The 14,493-nt window shown below is 46.3% G+C and overlaps 1 protein-coding gene across 24 annotated transcripts in view; it reads right to left on the reverse strand.

Moving 5' to 3' along the window:
* Positions 1–14,493, reverse strand: part of FARS2 (phenylalanyl-tRNA synthetase 2, mitochondrial) — a 617,893-nt gene that overhangs the window by 56,503 nt on the left and 546,897 nt on the right. For 19 of the 24 annotated variants that reach the window (XM_064597225.1, XM_064597222.1, XM_064597224.1 and 16 more), the window contains one exon: positions 1,011–1,305. The exons of 2 other annotated variants lie outside the window; for them this stretch is intronic. In XM_064597225.1, the coding sequence (XP_064453295.1) occupies positions 1,034–1,305 (272 nt within the window). In that variant the 3' untranslated portion in view covers positions 1,011–1,033. Of the gene's footprint in view, positions 1–1,010; positions 1,306–14,493 lie in introns of those variants that run through there. 3 more of the 24 variants (XM_064597237.1, XM_064597228.1, XM_064597232.1) reach the window with 1 other exon arrangement.

Genomic DNA, 14,493 nt, shown 5'->3' on the forward strand with positions numbered 1-14,493 from the left:
AAATGAATAACAAGGTGAAATGACATGAAAGCCCATTTCTTCCCTCTGAGAAGAGCTGCCCACCCCCCACGCCACTAGCTGATAATGGCCACCCCTCATCAAATATTTATCCCAGCCCTCGCAGTCCTCCATCCGCCTCCAGCATCATGCCAGGGATGGAATTTGATTATTAAAAATGGTCAGGAGTGAGGCTGGCAGACTACAAAGTGCCTGGGATAGAAGGGGGGGCAGACATCAAAGCCCCGTGTTCTTCCTTAAAGGTCGTCTCCGGAAGCAGGGGCCTTCTGTTAGGCAATAAAACTCGCAGGGGTTCAAGAAGGGGGCCCCTGTGTGCCTCCCAGCCTCTGGGGCGGCGTTTGTTCTTTTCTCTCCTCGCTGGTGGGCCAGAAGGGAGCTAAGCCCAAGCCCTGGGGCCAGAGGCCTGGCTCTAAGCCACGGGTTTATGAAAAGCAAGAGATACCCTGCCCCACTCAGACACATGACTGTCTTCACTTTTGGGGGGGGGCTGGCATTTCATTAGTGCCCCGTTTGAAGCCTGCCCTTTGCAAAGCAGAAAATGAAGAGAAGCAAGCAAGCACGGAAGCGGATTCAAACAATCTTCTGGTGTCTGGAGTTTCGGATGTCCCTTTGTGTGGCTTCACTTATTACAAGGGTGGAAGAGCCTGTTGGGCAAGAAACACGCCTGGTGTTTATAGCTTAATGGAACCCAGGGACCAATTAACCACACCGAGCGCCAACGGGCAAAGCATTTCTTTTTTTTTTTTTAAAGATTTTATTTATTTATTCATGAGAGACAGAGAGAGAGAGAGAGAAGCAGGCTCCCAAGGAGCAGGGAGCCCGATGTGGGACTCGATCCCAGGACCCTGGGATCAAGACTTGAGCCGAAGGCAGACGCTTAACCATCTGAGCCACCCAGGTGCCCGGCAAAGCATTTCTTAAAGGAAGAGGGGACTCTTATATTGCTGCTTCTTTTTTCCCCATTTCCCCAGATAAAAGACAAATGCTATGTCAACAGTTTCTCAGGAGCGATCCTTTATTTTCTGAAAGTCCTAACACCGACCCATTTATCACAACATGACGGATGCCCCAGTCCACACACAGCATCCTTTTCTCTCTCGCAAATCCTTAGAGCCCCGAGGGGCTGCAGCCTGGTCCAGGCAGTGGCATCAAAACCTGCCCTCCGCGCCCAGCAGCCGCACCACGGCCTCCTGCACGGCCTGGTGCACGCACCCGACCTCTCTCTGCGACAGGGTCCGCTCCATGTGGCGGTAGGTGATGCGGTAGCAGTGGCTGGTCCTGTGCGTCCTGGAGAATGGAAGAGAAAGGCAGGTGAGTGAGGGACAGGCGTGCCCTCCGCCTACAGGAGCCATGCTGGTGTCTCCAGCCAGCTCAACCCCAGTGGCGAGCTGAGGATGGGATCCAGGCGGTACAGGGACATCGCTCGCACTAACGGCCTCTTGCGGGCTTCGGGAGGTGGGTTAGGGGAACCCTGACTTGAATAATCAGGACTGCTGCTTCCCATTGGCCCAGAGGCATTCAAGTCCCCCAGGAAGGGCGTTTCTTAGGAGTCTGATTTTCCCGGGGTCAAGCCCTGGAGATCGTGGTCCAGCAGGTGGGACGTGGGTTCTGGGCTTCTGGGCTTTTTGTCGGCTCCCCAGGGGACTCTGATAAGCAGAGAGGGTTAGGAACCAAGGCCTGTATGCCTCCACCTTTCTCACAGCACAGAAAACAATCACGGATGGAAGGCACACTGGGGTCCCAAGGCTGGGACTGGCCCCGCGGGCTCTAGCCGTCTAGAAGGCTGAGAGGTATCACTCTCTTCGCACCCCTATGGGCCATGGAAAGCATACAGACAATTGTGCCATACGGACATGCTTCCAAGGTCCAGGTAGTGGGGCCTTTTGCAGAACTGGGTCTTCACAGAGACATGTGACAAGTCCCAACACTGCAGCGCCCAGGACAGATGCTCCACGCACATGCTTTCAAGACGCTTTCTCCACCGGCGCACCTCTGTGCTGCAGATACACCGGATGGCCTCACGGTGCTGCTGGAAGGGCAAGGCCCACCCTGCTGGGGTCCTTAAGAAACTGTCCACTGCAGAGGTACAGCGCAACTGTGCCCTCCTGCACTGGGCCTCCTGCAGCTGCTGGAAGCCCCCACCTGGCCTCCCCCGGGTGCAGAAGACAGGCTTTTCTTTCAACCGGACGCCATCAAGAAAGGATGCTGAACATCCTGAGTTTCTGAGAGAAGGAAGGTTCTGGGGGAGGAGAAATGAGTTAAGGAGGGAGAAAGAGGGCGGAGGAATTGTAGATGTCTGAAGATGATGCAAACATTTACGAGAACAAGTGTGGCCTCGCGATCGGGGGGCCCAGGTTGTCAGGGACCTGGAGATGGTGCAAGGGTGTGATGGTTTCCTGTGTGTGTGTGCGCGGGGGGTGGGGGCGTGCACTGCAGAGGACCGCCTCTGCCTGCCCTCCTGAGTCCCAGAGGCCCCTTAGGAAGTGAGCAGCTCAGGGTCCTAGCACTGGCTCCTCCATCTCTGGGCCTTTCTTGGGTCTCCGTTCCTTCTCTGTTGAAAGAGCTAACAGCAGCGCCTACTCCACCAAGCTTTCCAAACTGTTGCAGAGACCTATTTAGAAAGTGACAGGGCTCTGCACATTATGAAGTGCTATACAAGTGTGAGGCCAGAGTATCCTTGTGGCAACTGTTAGTACATTTTCTCGTTGGTTTCCTCTGGCATCTCTTACTTAGCTGAAGAGCTGGTAATATGGCCACTCGACAAGTTGAGATTTCCAACCCAAAATGAAAAATTTATCATCTTGTTTCTATGTGCTTCAGAGAAGGCCCCTGTCGGGATTCCTGGGATTCACACAGCTTTTATAAAACATTTCGATGAGTGAGGTGTAAATGAATCATAAACATATGGATTAATTTTATAAATTGAGAGAAATAAAATTGGCAGAATATTTGGTGATAATTCAGTAGATTCAACTGAAAATCAACCAGCTTTGCCTTTTCCTACCATCACTGGTAAGAGAGAGAAGACTTACTTTTATTTGTTTTCTAGGAAATCTTTTTTTTTTTTTAAGATTTAATTTATTTATTTGAGAGAGAGAGAGCGTGCACACACGCGAGCCGTGGGAGAAGCAGAGGGAGAGCGACAAGCGGACTCTTTGCTGAGCGTGGAGCCTGATGTGGGGCTCGATTCTACGACCCTGAGATCATGACTTGAGCTGAAATCAAGAGTCAGATGCTCAACCGACTGAGCCGCCCAGGCGGCCCATTGTTTTTTAGGGACTTCTTTTTGGAGCCTTTAGTTGCTGGGACACACTCCTGTCCTCCTTTTGCTTGCTGGAGAACTGGAAGAAGTGGCGCTGCCGTTGGTCATGAGTCTCCTCGTCCTTGAAGAGCAGGCTCTCTACAAGAACCACGGAGTTACAGAGCTGAAGGATCTTGTGGCTTATCACTGAGCAGGTATGAAGATGGATTCCTCCAAAGGAGGGATGCCCTCAGTGCCCAACTCCAAATATGCAAATTAGAGCTCTTGTGATTCTTTTATACCACCCAATGTGGGCCTTTTTAGTCAAAAAGCTTCTCAATCTTGTATCTGCCATGACCTTCACTGTCGCTCAATACACCAGCAGCAAACATTTCTGTGGTGAGTCCTGCACGCCGGGCATCATTCGAAGCCCTCTGCAGGCGTTCACTCCTGTAAGCATCCAAACCCCACGGAGTACATAGCATTACTGTCCCGATTATACAAATGAGGAAACTGAGGCACGGAGCACAAAGGAATGCGCCCAAGTTGAAACAGCTACTAACTGGCAGGACTGGATCTGAAACCAGGCAATCTGACGGGAATGTAGATGGTGCAGCCACTGTGGAAACAGTGTGGTGGGTCCTCAAAGAGTTAAACAGAGAATTATCCTATGACCCAGCCACTCCACTGCTAGGCATATACCCAAAAGAACTGAAAGCAGGTGTTCAAACAAACACTTATATGAGAATTTTCACAGCAGCTCCATTTACAACAGCCAAACAGGATATGGCCATCGGGGGGATGAAGGGATAAACAAAATATGGTATATCCACACCATGGAGTATTATTCAGTCATTAAAGGAATGAAGTCCTGACACCTGCTAAAATGTGGATGAACCCCAAAAGCAGGCTGAGTGAAAGAAGCCAGACACAACAGATCATGTACTGCATTATTTCATCCACACGAAACATCCAGAAGAGGGCAATTCATACAGATAGAAAGCAGACTGGTGGTTTCCAGATGGTCGGGGAAGGGGGTCTAGGTAGAAACTGCTTAATAAATTAATAAAGGGGCCTGGGAGGCTAGAAGGGAGAGCCTTTCCACCGAATGTCAATTACAGGAAGAACTGCCAACCACAGACTCCAAGAGAAGTGTCCGTTACAGACCCCACCAGAAGAGTCTCAACAGGAGAGTCATCAGTTATAGCCCCCCATGGGGAAAGATGTACGTCACACCTCCTTCAAGAGATCCACCAGCCGTGCAACTCAGCCAGTGAGAAGCCGCCATCACCCCGACTCCTGCTTCTCTCCGATGGACTTCTGTCCAAAGCGACCCCTCTCAACCTCCTCCTTCTCCATAAAATAATATTCTTCTCTTTTGTTTGTGGGGTTTGCCTATGGTTGTGCCATAGCTAGCTTGTTCTGGACTGTAACTCTCTGCTATTCCCAAATAAACACGCTGTTTGCTGGGCAGATCACCGGCCGTTTTAAGGAGAACAGTGGGTACGAGGTTTCTTCTGGGGTGAAGGAAATGCTCTGGAACTAGGTAGCTAGTACGGTTGCCCAACATTGAGAACGTGCTAAATGCCATTGAACCGCCCACTTTAAAAATGGTTAATTTTCACCTCGTCACAAACACACACAAACTAGGCAGTTTGGTTTCAGAGCCCAAGTATTAAGTAGCAAGCCTCAGCACTCCAGCACGCTCCTCCTCTCTTCCTGTCCCACCTCCAGCCTCTTCCTTCTACCCCCAACTTCCCCTAAGAAGTGACAGGGCTTGCAAGCTACTGAGAAGGGCAATGTCTGTAATCCTCCTGCTCAAGGAAGAGACGAAGTAAGCCCATGTTCCTTTCTAGCGCCGCCCTGTGACTAACAGAGAACACAAGGCCACAAGTGAGGTATAACTGTGACACAGAGTGGGAAGCCCTGGGACAGGGATGCTTTTCAATAAAGGCCTTTCCTACTTAAGGGGCCATTAAAAAGGCAGGCTGCAAAGCCAAGCAGCTGTGGGGAATAAGAGAGCTGTGGGGAGAGCATGGGATGGGGGGGGGGTGTGTGTGCAGCCACAGCTCTTGTCCCCCCCGCCCACAGTGGGCTGGGCAGTGGGAAGCTGCCATAGCCCCTGTGCCTCCCCCCCCCCCGCCCAAGACTCACAGGGGCACAACCTTCAGGACAAGAAACCTTCCCTGGAGGAGAGAAGAGACTACATCGACAATTGTGGTTTTCAAGGTAAACAAAATTTCTCTTATGTACTTGGCTTCTATTCATCGGCAAAATAAACGAGAAGACCCATTACTGAGTTCGAGAGGGCAAATCTCACTATAGTGAGTTTGAAGAAAGAGCCTAAACATTTCTTTTGGTGTTAGAATTTCACTGCATTGGATATTGGCTAAAACGAGTAGGTCACTGGCTGGAGCTTGAATTTTTAACAGAGATTTAGAACATTTGAGTTTCAAGGGTTTATCACTGGTCTACTCATAGATTCCTTTAGTCTTTCCACAAATAGCATGTTCCAGGCACTGAGCTGCACAGAGATAAGCAAGTGAGGAGAACCCCAACCCAACCAGCTTACATCCGGGGACCAGTGGTCCTCCAAGGTCCTGCAGCCACCAGGGAGGAGCCCGAGCGGAGGACCATTCCCCTCGTGGCCGTGATGGGGCTGGTGTTTGCTGTGACATCAGCCACACTGCACTCCCACCACACATCCTCCTTCAGCAAACGGTTCTTCCCTCCGGTGCTTCCCTATGAGCATTTCTGTGGTGAACACACAGGCGTGGGAGGCAGGAGACCTAGTTCCCAGTCCAAGCCCCAGCGATGTCTGTGTGGCCTCCCCAGTGAGAGGGCCAGACTGAATGGGCCCCAAGCTCCTTCAGGCTCTAACACTCCAAGAGTTAGTGCAGAGGACAGAGGACAGATGAGTTTCTAGAGTAAATGCACATGTGGAGGAAATGAGCCAGCCAGCCAGCAGCATTTGCGAGCCTGCATGGAATGAAAGAGCAGGGGGCCCTGATCTGGGGCAATTTCCAGACAGGCTAATGCATGGACATAAGATGCATTAGTGATATTAATGATCAAAGCAAGAGGGAAGGGAGTTGGCTTAATGGGGTTGGGTTACAGCTTGAGAGAGCCCACTGAGAAAGTCTTCCTGTAGAAGGTAGACCTCGAGTTGTAATAGACACTCTGGACACCTTTTAGCCTCTCTCCACAAATTACCCTCCCCCCCACCCCACCCCATACTCTCCAAAACTAAGAGGTTTGCCTTTCTCATTCTCAGAACGGTAGGTCCCTGGTAGGCCATTCGGAGCGGGGGCCTCCCCCTAGTTCCTAGCTAGCGAGCATCAGAGTTGCCTCTCACTGCTGCTTGCTGCTGTGGTTACGATTTCTTCCCAGAGGGATTTCTGTTCCTGGGGGAGTCAGTCACAAGAATCCAAACCAGATGGTTCCTCTGACAGTTACTGCCTTGGGAAAGACAACTCCAATCCAGGCCTCGATGGAAGGAGAGTCAGAGCCAGGGAAAAAGGAACTTGCTGGGTGCAGCTTGAGTAGAGTTGCTTTCAAACCTGCCTTCCCCAACCCCCGCCCAGCTCCCAGTCATCTCGTGTGTTGGCAACTTAAGAGCTCCTCAGAGACACACATTTTGTAGGCAAGAAATGCTTTTTCACATCAAACACTTGTCAGGTCCTCAGGGAAGTTTCAAAGCACCCCCAGGGTTTTATTCCCATCAATCCCTGTAACTTCTCCTGGTACTTCCCAATGAGTGTCTCATGCCAAGCTCCGCAGGAGGAAGAAGTTCACGCTCGTGCTTCCTGGGGAGTGGAGCCAATGTTCTTGGTTTCTACATGCATGCATATACGAAAATAATTGCTTTGGGGAAATCACTGAATAAAATCTCTTATGGAGAGGCACAAGATAGAGACTAACCAACCAGTGCCATGAGTTCTCCACTAGAGGATCTTGGGCCAGTTCTTAATCTCTGATCCAGGTTCTCATTCCAAGATACAGATAATGAACTTATAGGGTTTTTTAAAGAAACTGCATGAAAATAATACATGTTAAGTGTTTGGCATAGTTTAGGCTTATAGTTACCAATTAGTATTATTATTTATGTACCTAAAGATTATAGAGTCTCTACTTCGGGCCTCACGGAAAGATCTGAATGACCTAAGATGAATTATCGGAGCTTCAACTCCTCATTTGTAAAAATGGGTCCCTACTATGATACCTACAACACGAAGGAAACTTGAGGGCATCATATTAAGTGAAATAAGCCAGACACAAAAGGTCATACATAGAATTCCACTTATATAAGGTCCCTAGAGTTGTGACACGCACAGAGACAGAAAGTGGAAGGGTGGCTGCCAGGGACTAGGGGAGCGGGAAGGAGGAGTTAGTGTTGAATGGGGATAGAGAGTTTGGGTCTGGGAAGATGAGAAAGACCTGGAGATGGATGGTGGGGATGGTTGCACAACAGTGTGAATGTGCCTAATGCCACAGAACCATACACTTAAAAATGGTGAAAAAGGTCAATTTTATGTATATTTTATTAAAATAAAAAAAATTTGAGGAGGGTTGGCCCAAATAACCTAGTTGACTATTACTAGAAATGGAGGTTGGGAACTCACATTTATATTAAAAACAAATAAAAGACAAGAACAACCCCCCTCCACCCCCCCAATTGTTGCTATCCATGTGGCAGGACTGTTGGCAAGGGTATAACGTGGTTGGTCTCCATCCTCCCCAAATGGCTCATTTTGATTTCGTTAACCTAGTTACTAAGCTGCCCTGCATTTTACACAAATGAATTTTTATGATATCCTGCTCATAAAGCTATAACAAGGTTTGACCACATTTGAACAATTTGAACAATTCTCTTCAACTATTCCATGATTTTCCAAGCCATCCTCATACACTTCTAACAAACTTGGAGTAATGGCTCATTTTGCACAGATTTACAAAGCTCTGTGCTTTTTGGTTGTGTGGAAAATTTGGAAGAGGTTTTATTTTTCTCCCTGGCTTAGTCTGCCAAGCCAAAGTCAACAGAGCTAACTTTAACTCTCTACTGTTACATGGCAGCTTCCCAAACGTGTTGACACTTTGGTGGATGAGTCAGTTACAAAACAGAAGATTTGTGGTAGGTGAAGTGCTACATTTCCAACTCAATCAATTGATCAGCAATTATTTATCCTGTGCTGAGGTAGACATTGTGGGAGATACAAAACACAAATTGCTTGATCGATACACAAATATTCATGGAGTGGCTTTTCTGTGCACAACTCAGTGGCAGTGTTAGAGGGAAGAAGTATCCCAAAATAATACGAAAAGAAGGATTAGGCTAGATTACCATCTATTTGGGGCTTAAGACATTTATACATGAAAAGATACCAACAGGACAAAGCTATTCATGCTAAATGTTAAATGAATGACATGGACTGTAAATGACTTAGCAGTGAGAAAGATTGGCAGGGGAGATGAGATTGGATTTAGATCTTAAAGTATGATTAGGATTATTGCAGGTGAAGGCCAAGGGGTACATCTAGCTGGCAAAATGACAAGTACTGGCGGGGGGCCATTCCTTATATCTTTTTCCTCTCTCATTTCAACGCGGAGTTGCTGAGTGTATGTTGCAGGGATAAATGGTCCAGTGAAGAGCTGTCTGGAGGATTCATCATCTGCTGGGAGGAGGCTGCAATCACAGCTGGAAACCAGCTTTGGTCACAGCATGTACAGGAGGTGACTGACCCTGTACGAGGGAAGGGTCATTTCTGCAAAGGCACAGACAGAAGCATGGACATGCACGGACAGATTGAGGAGAGGCGCGTACTTCAGAGTGGCTGGTCTGGGTCTACACCCTTCTACAGTACAGGACTGGTAGGGGAGGAGGCTGCAGGGTGGGTGGGGATTATAGATGAGGGCCTTATATTCCTGGTTCAGAAGCCTCAAAAGAAAATGCATCATTAAGCAATCAACCAAAACAACAGAGTCCAGGGTCACATATCTACAATATCTTATGACTGCTCTGGGCAGTTTTATTGCCTCTAGAGTCTGGCCCTCAGTGAACTCCAGATCTCACTCCCCCCAAACAATAGAGGATTACTCAGATATTATGGTTTACCGTATCATTGATCTGATAGTAATGGCCACCTAACCAAGGGTATGCTATAGATCTATCCTCAGTTCCATTATTGTAAGTAGAATTACCCATAACTGTGTTATGTTGTATAGCTTATATTTCTTTAGTGAGTAATGGATGAAATGTGCTAATTACTTTAAGAAAGACTCAGTGTCTAACTATGAAGGAAGTATTAGGAAAGAGAAACTTATATACAGTTCCAATGACTTACAGTTATTTTACAAATGTTTTCGAGGAGGGACTCTCTGGGTCTAATAGTACGATGTCTTGACAAATAGTGAGTGGGAGGTTGAGGGAGAGAGTGACAAAACAGTGACTTGGCTGTAGGATGAGCTTCTTCTATCCATAGTATTCTAGGCTGGAATACAGCAGTGATATCTTGGTTAAGGATTCATCATACAAGCAACATGTTTTATGGAATCACAGAATCCAAGACATGGGACTGTAAAGATTTTCTGGCCCATGCTTGAGCTCTTTCTACAAAGCCTTATGTTGGATTACTTCTGGGGCTGCCCATTTCAGGTTTCCCCACTGCAGTCTGAGAGGGAGATTCCCTTTACACTGAGCTGACTAGTGCTTCCTATGTTTCTCCTCATTGGTCCTAGATTCTGCCCCACAACAGCCCTGGCGGGGGACTCCCGGGAGTACTGGTAGTCAGAGTTGGAGGCAGCACATATAATGCTGAACATCACTGTCTCTGAGATTAAATGTCTGTCTATGCATCTGTCCATCCATCCATCCATCCATCCATCCATCCATTCATCCATGCATCCAACAAATGAAGTGAATATCCAATATATGTCATGTATTTTGCCAGGTATTAAGGACCTAATGGTGGAATAAAACAAAACAAAACAGACCTGACCTCATGAAGCTCACAGAGATATAGGCATTAATCAAAGAATTACAAAGAAATATAAACTGCAGCTACCGTATTGGGCTTGAAGAAGAGGTACATAGAGCCATGAGGCTACATAAAGGGGCAATTAACTTAAAGGGGCAGGTCAGAGAAGGTGCCTTGTGCAAGTGTCAGTGAGCAACTCAGAAGTTGCTGGAATGTTTGTGTACTACTTTATAGTCATACCACAGTTAATGGACATCCCTCAGGGATTTATTTTTTACCATCTAGAGGAGGACATGACTATCCCAGACCATCTATTCCCCTGAAGAGCTAACATGAGGAAACCACACCGACAGATATGTATCCTAGAACCTGTAACACCTATATGAAAACTACGTTTAAATTCCAAATATTGATAAAATTAAAGAAAGCTCTGGGCTTTGCCATCAGACAGTCTTTGTAAAATTGAAGATACTTTGTTACTAATAAAAGTAGCAACAATAAGAAAATTAACAATTATAAAGTGATGCAGCTTCCAGAGCCTTGGACCCACACGGTCTTACTGGTTGAGACCCACACGGCAATCCTGAGAGGTGGACACTGTCACTTCCTTCTGCAGAGCCAGGCACAGGCCCAGAGAGAAGCAGTGACTTAGTGAAGGCCACAGCTAGAATATGTGGGGACTTGCTTCCTTTTCATTCAAGTCTGCTCATCCTTTTGTTGTAGGCACACTCTGTTCAGCCTGTTAATGTCTGCTGCAGGCACCATTAACTTTATTTTTAAGATTTATTTATTTATTTGAGAGAGAGAGAAAGAAAGAGAGACACTGCACGAGTGGGGGGGAGGGGCAGAGGGAGAGGGACAGAGAGAATCACAAGCTGACTCTGCACTGAGTGCAGAGCCCGGGGCGGAGCTCAGTCTCACAACCCTGAGATCAAGACCGAGCGAAACCAACAGTCAGATGCTCAACTGACTGAGCCACCCAGGTGCTCCACCATTAACTACTTTTAACCAGGGATATCACAGTAATGATTATTATTTACCAATTAAATTATAGGATGCTTTTAGAAATATGACTAGGACTTTATCACAAAACAGGGAAAGAATAAATTCATTAGTAAATATTACTTAGTGGAGAAAGTGTAGGAAGTATAAAGAAATAAAGAGTGAAAGAAGAAAGAAAAAACCATTTTATTTTATTTTATTTTTAGAGAGAGAAAGCAGGGATGGGGTGGAGGGACAGAGAGAGAGGGAGAGAGAATCCTAAGCAGGTTCCCTGCTCAGCATGGAGCCGAACATAGGGCTCAATCTCACAGCCCTGAGATCATGACCTGCGCTGAAATCAAGAGTTGGGTACTTAACCGACTGAGCCACCCCGGCACCCCAAGAAAAAACATTTTAAAGGGAGGAATGATCTACTATGTACTCAGTGCTAGGCACTTTCATGTTTCATTTTATCCTTATCATTAATAGAAAATATGGGGGAGAAAAAGAAAAACAAACAAAGCCAGAATAAGGGAGAATATGAGATTGATGAAGACAAAGTCAAACATGGAGAACACAGAACCCAGATCTGCAGGTGGCTTCTGAACTAGTGGAGATCATAAACTTGCCTCAGAACCGGCAAACAAAATGGAAAGAAAGCCTTATCAATTCCATGGTTCGTACTGCCTGAGAGGAGAGAAGACCCTAATTCTTTAGGGAAGCAAAACTTACCCCAACATAATATTCTAAAAGAAATTTCTCAGGTGGGGCTTCTCACAAGGAACTTCTGATTAATAATGGCTATGTTTTATGGGTCACTTAGTTTGTCTACATGAATTATCCCATTTAATTCTTATCACAGTCCCACCATAATGGGAATTATTTCCCCTATTTTGCAGGTGAGAAAACTATAGCTCAGAGAGGTTAAAAGTGACTTGCCCAGGTCACTCAAACAGTAGGCAAGACACAGGATTACAATCGAAGTGTCCAAATATCTCCAAAGCTATGCTTTTAATCCTGGGCTGGGGATACTGACTGCTATTGGTGGTCACTGTCTCAAGCCTATCACTATTTCAAGGCAGTAGTGAGTTTCATAAGGCTATTCCTTTGATGAAACTTGAGGGGATAGCCCTAAAATGTACTTCCATGAAAAAGCAGTTTTGCTTCAGGCAAGGGAGGTGGGCCGGTTCAACATAGCTTTTTTGGTGGTCTAGATACCTTTGCTACTTGGATAAATCCAGTGACCTCTCCAGGTCTCAGTAAAACAGAAGCAGTGCTATTTGTTCCTAACTAGTCCCTCAGTTAGGAAAAAACTGAAGTCGTGTGAGCAAAGCACTGTCATCAACTTTGAAGAAAGTACAAATAAAGTAAGAGCCAGAGTCAGTAAACCATTTCAAAATATTACTGAATTACAGTTATCCATTTTCAAACTCAGTGAAAACAAGTATTTTCTTTTTGGTATTTTCTTACTTCAAAAAAATAAAGATATCGGGCGCCTGGGTGGCTCAGTTGGTTAAGCGACTGCCTTTGGCTCAGGCCATGATCCCAGGGTCCTGGGATCGAGTCCCACATCGGGCTCCCTGCTCGGCGGGGGGGTCTGCTTCGTCCTCTGACCCTATCCCCTCTCATGTGTTCTCTCTCATTCTCTCTCTCTCAAATAAATAAATAAAATCTTTTAAAAAAAATAAAGATATCAAGCTTACATTTCTTACATAATCTTCTGAAGCTGAATCTGTCTTTCATGAATAATTAGGCAAGATTTGATAAGAGTGCCCATGGGTTACTTTCAACGGCAAAATATCAGGACACCTCAATTGGACTCACGGGGCAATGTGACACATTGTCATGCCTTGAAGAAACTACTAGTGTGGTCTAACATCTTTAGGTTCCCTCATTTCATATTTCATTATTTCATGCTGATTTTTTTTCTTTTTTTTTTTTTTGCTGGGCAAAGGAATGAGTGCACAGTTGGGCAGTGTGTGTTTTGGACAGATTGCCAGAACAGCTGACCCAAGAGTATGTCTGTCTCTTCCATGTATGACAATTAGCTCAGAATAAGATAGCAGTGAGTTAGGAAGGTTCCAGAATGACGGCAGAATACAATAAAGACCCTACTGCTATATACTCCCAGAGTACATAGAGGCCAGGAACAGTGTGATGTGAGTGCTGCCCGCAGCACGTACTAGGTGTGATTTCTTTCTGGAAAGTTGCTGGATCTCTGTAAGCCTAATTTTTAACACTTTTACGTGGGGCTAACGCTACGTCTTGTAGATATATGTGTAAAGATTCTAACACAGTGCCTGACACAAAAAAATACTTGATAAAAGATACCAGTTACTATAACTAGTATTAGCATCATAACCTTCGCTAATTAATTTGTTTTGTGAGCAGTATACACATTTAGATTAATAAAAAAGTTATGTGTCCCCAGATTTACCAAAGGAGAGAAAAATAAACAAGAGCATTAAGATTAACAGAAATGTATTGGGCCCCAGTGCTAAGTACTATACACTCACCATCACACTGTTCCTGGCCTTTGAGCACCTCTGACTGCATGATATCTGAGCAGCTTCTCGTTAGCATCACCATGGTGCTGGGTGAATCTGACTCCTGGTTTTCATTAAGACTATAGGGAAGTGGCTGGCGAGTCTCTCTCTGAAATACTGTGTTGACTGCTCTTGATTTGGAAGCTCTAGCCTGGTTGGTTTTGTTTTTGAAAACCAGGTTCTGCAGTTACCTCTAGCCACAGGAAAAATCAACGTAGAGCAGAGAGAAAAGACAGATCTGCTGTTCTCTTTTCAACGGATAGGACAAAGCCATGAAATTCATAAGCATGTTAACATGGGGACGGGAGGGGAGGCATAAGAAACGCCTGGATGACTGACAGCTCTGTGCCACAGCCAATCATTTTTAGAATTCATTAGAAGACGCTCATGTGGGGCGCCTGGGTGGCTCAGTCGTTAAGCGTCTGCCTTCGGCTCAGGTCATGATCCCAGGGTCCTGGGATCGAGTCCCACATCGGGCTCCCTGCTCGGCAGGAAGCCTGCTTCTCGCTCTCCCACTCCCCCTGCTTGTGTTCCTACTCTCGCTATCTCTCTCTCTGTCAAATAAATAAATAAAATCTTTAAAAAAAAAAAAAAAAAAAAAGAAGAAGACGCTCATGTCCCTTAGACTCTAGGTCTACATATAAGTCTGGGCCAACGGCAAAAACAGCAACTCCCAAAGCACAGACAAATGTCCAGGGAGAAAAGCTGCAGCGGGACCTAATGTCCTGTTGGC

This window comes from Mirounga angustirostris, unplaced genomic scaffold, assembly GCF_029215605.1.
Source record: "Mirounga angustirostris isolate CCGP_5_RB_7025 unplaced genomic scaffold, mMirAng1.0.hap1 SCAF_8, whole genome shotgun sequence".
NCBI lineage: Eukaryota > Metazoa > Chordata > Mammalia > Carnivora > Phocidae > Mirounga > Mirounga angustirostris.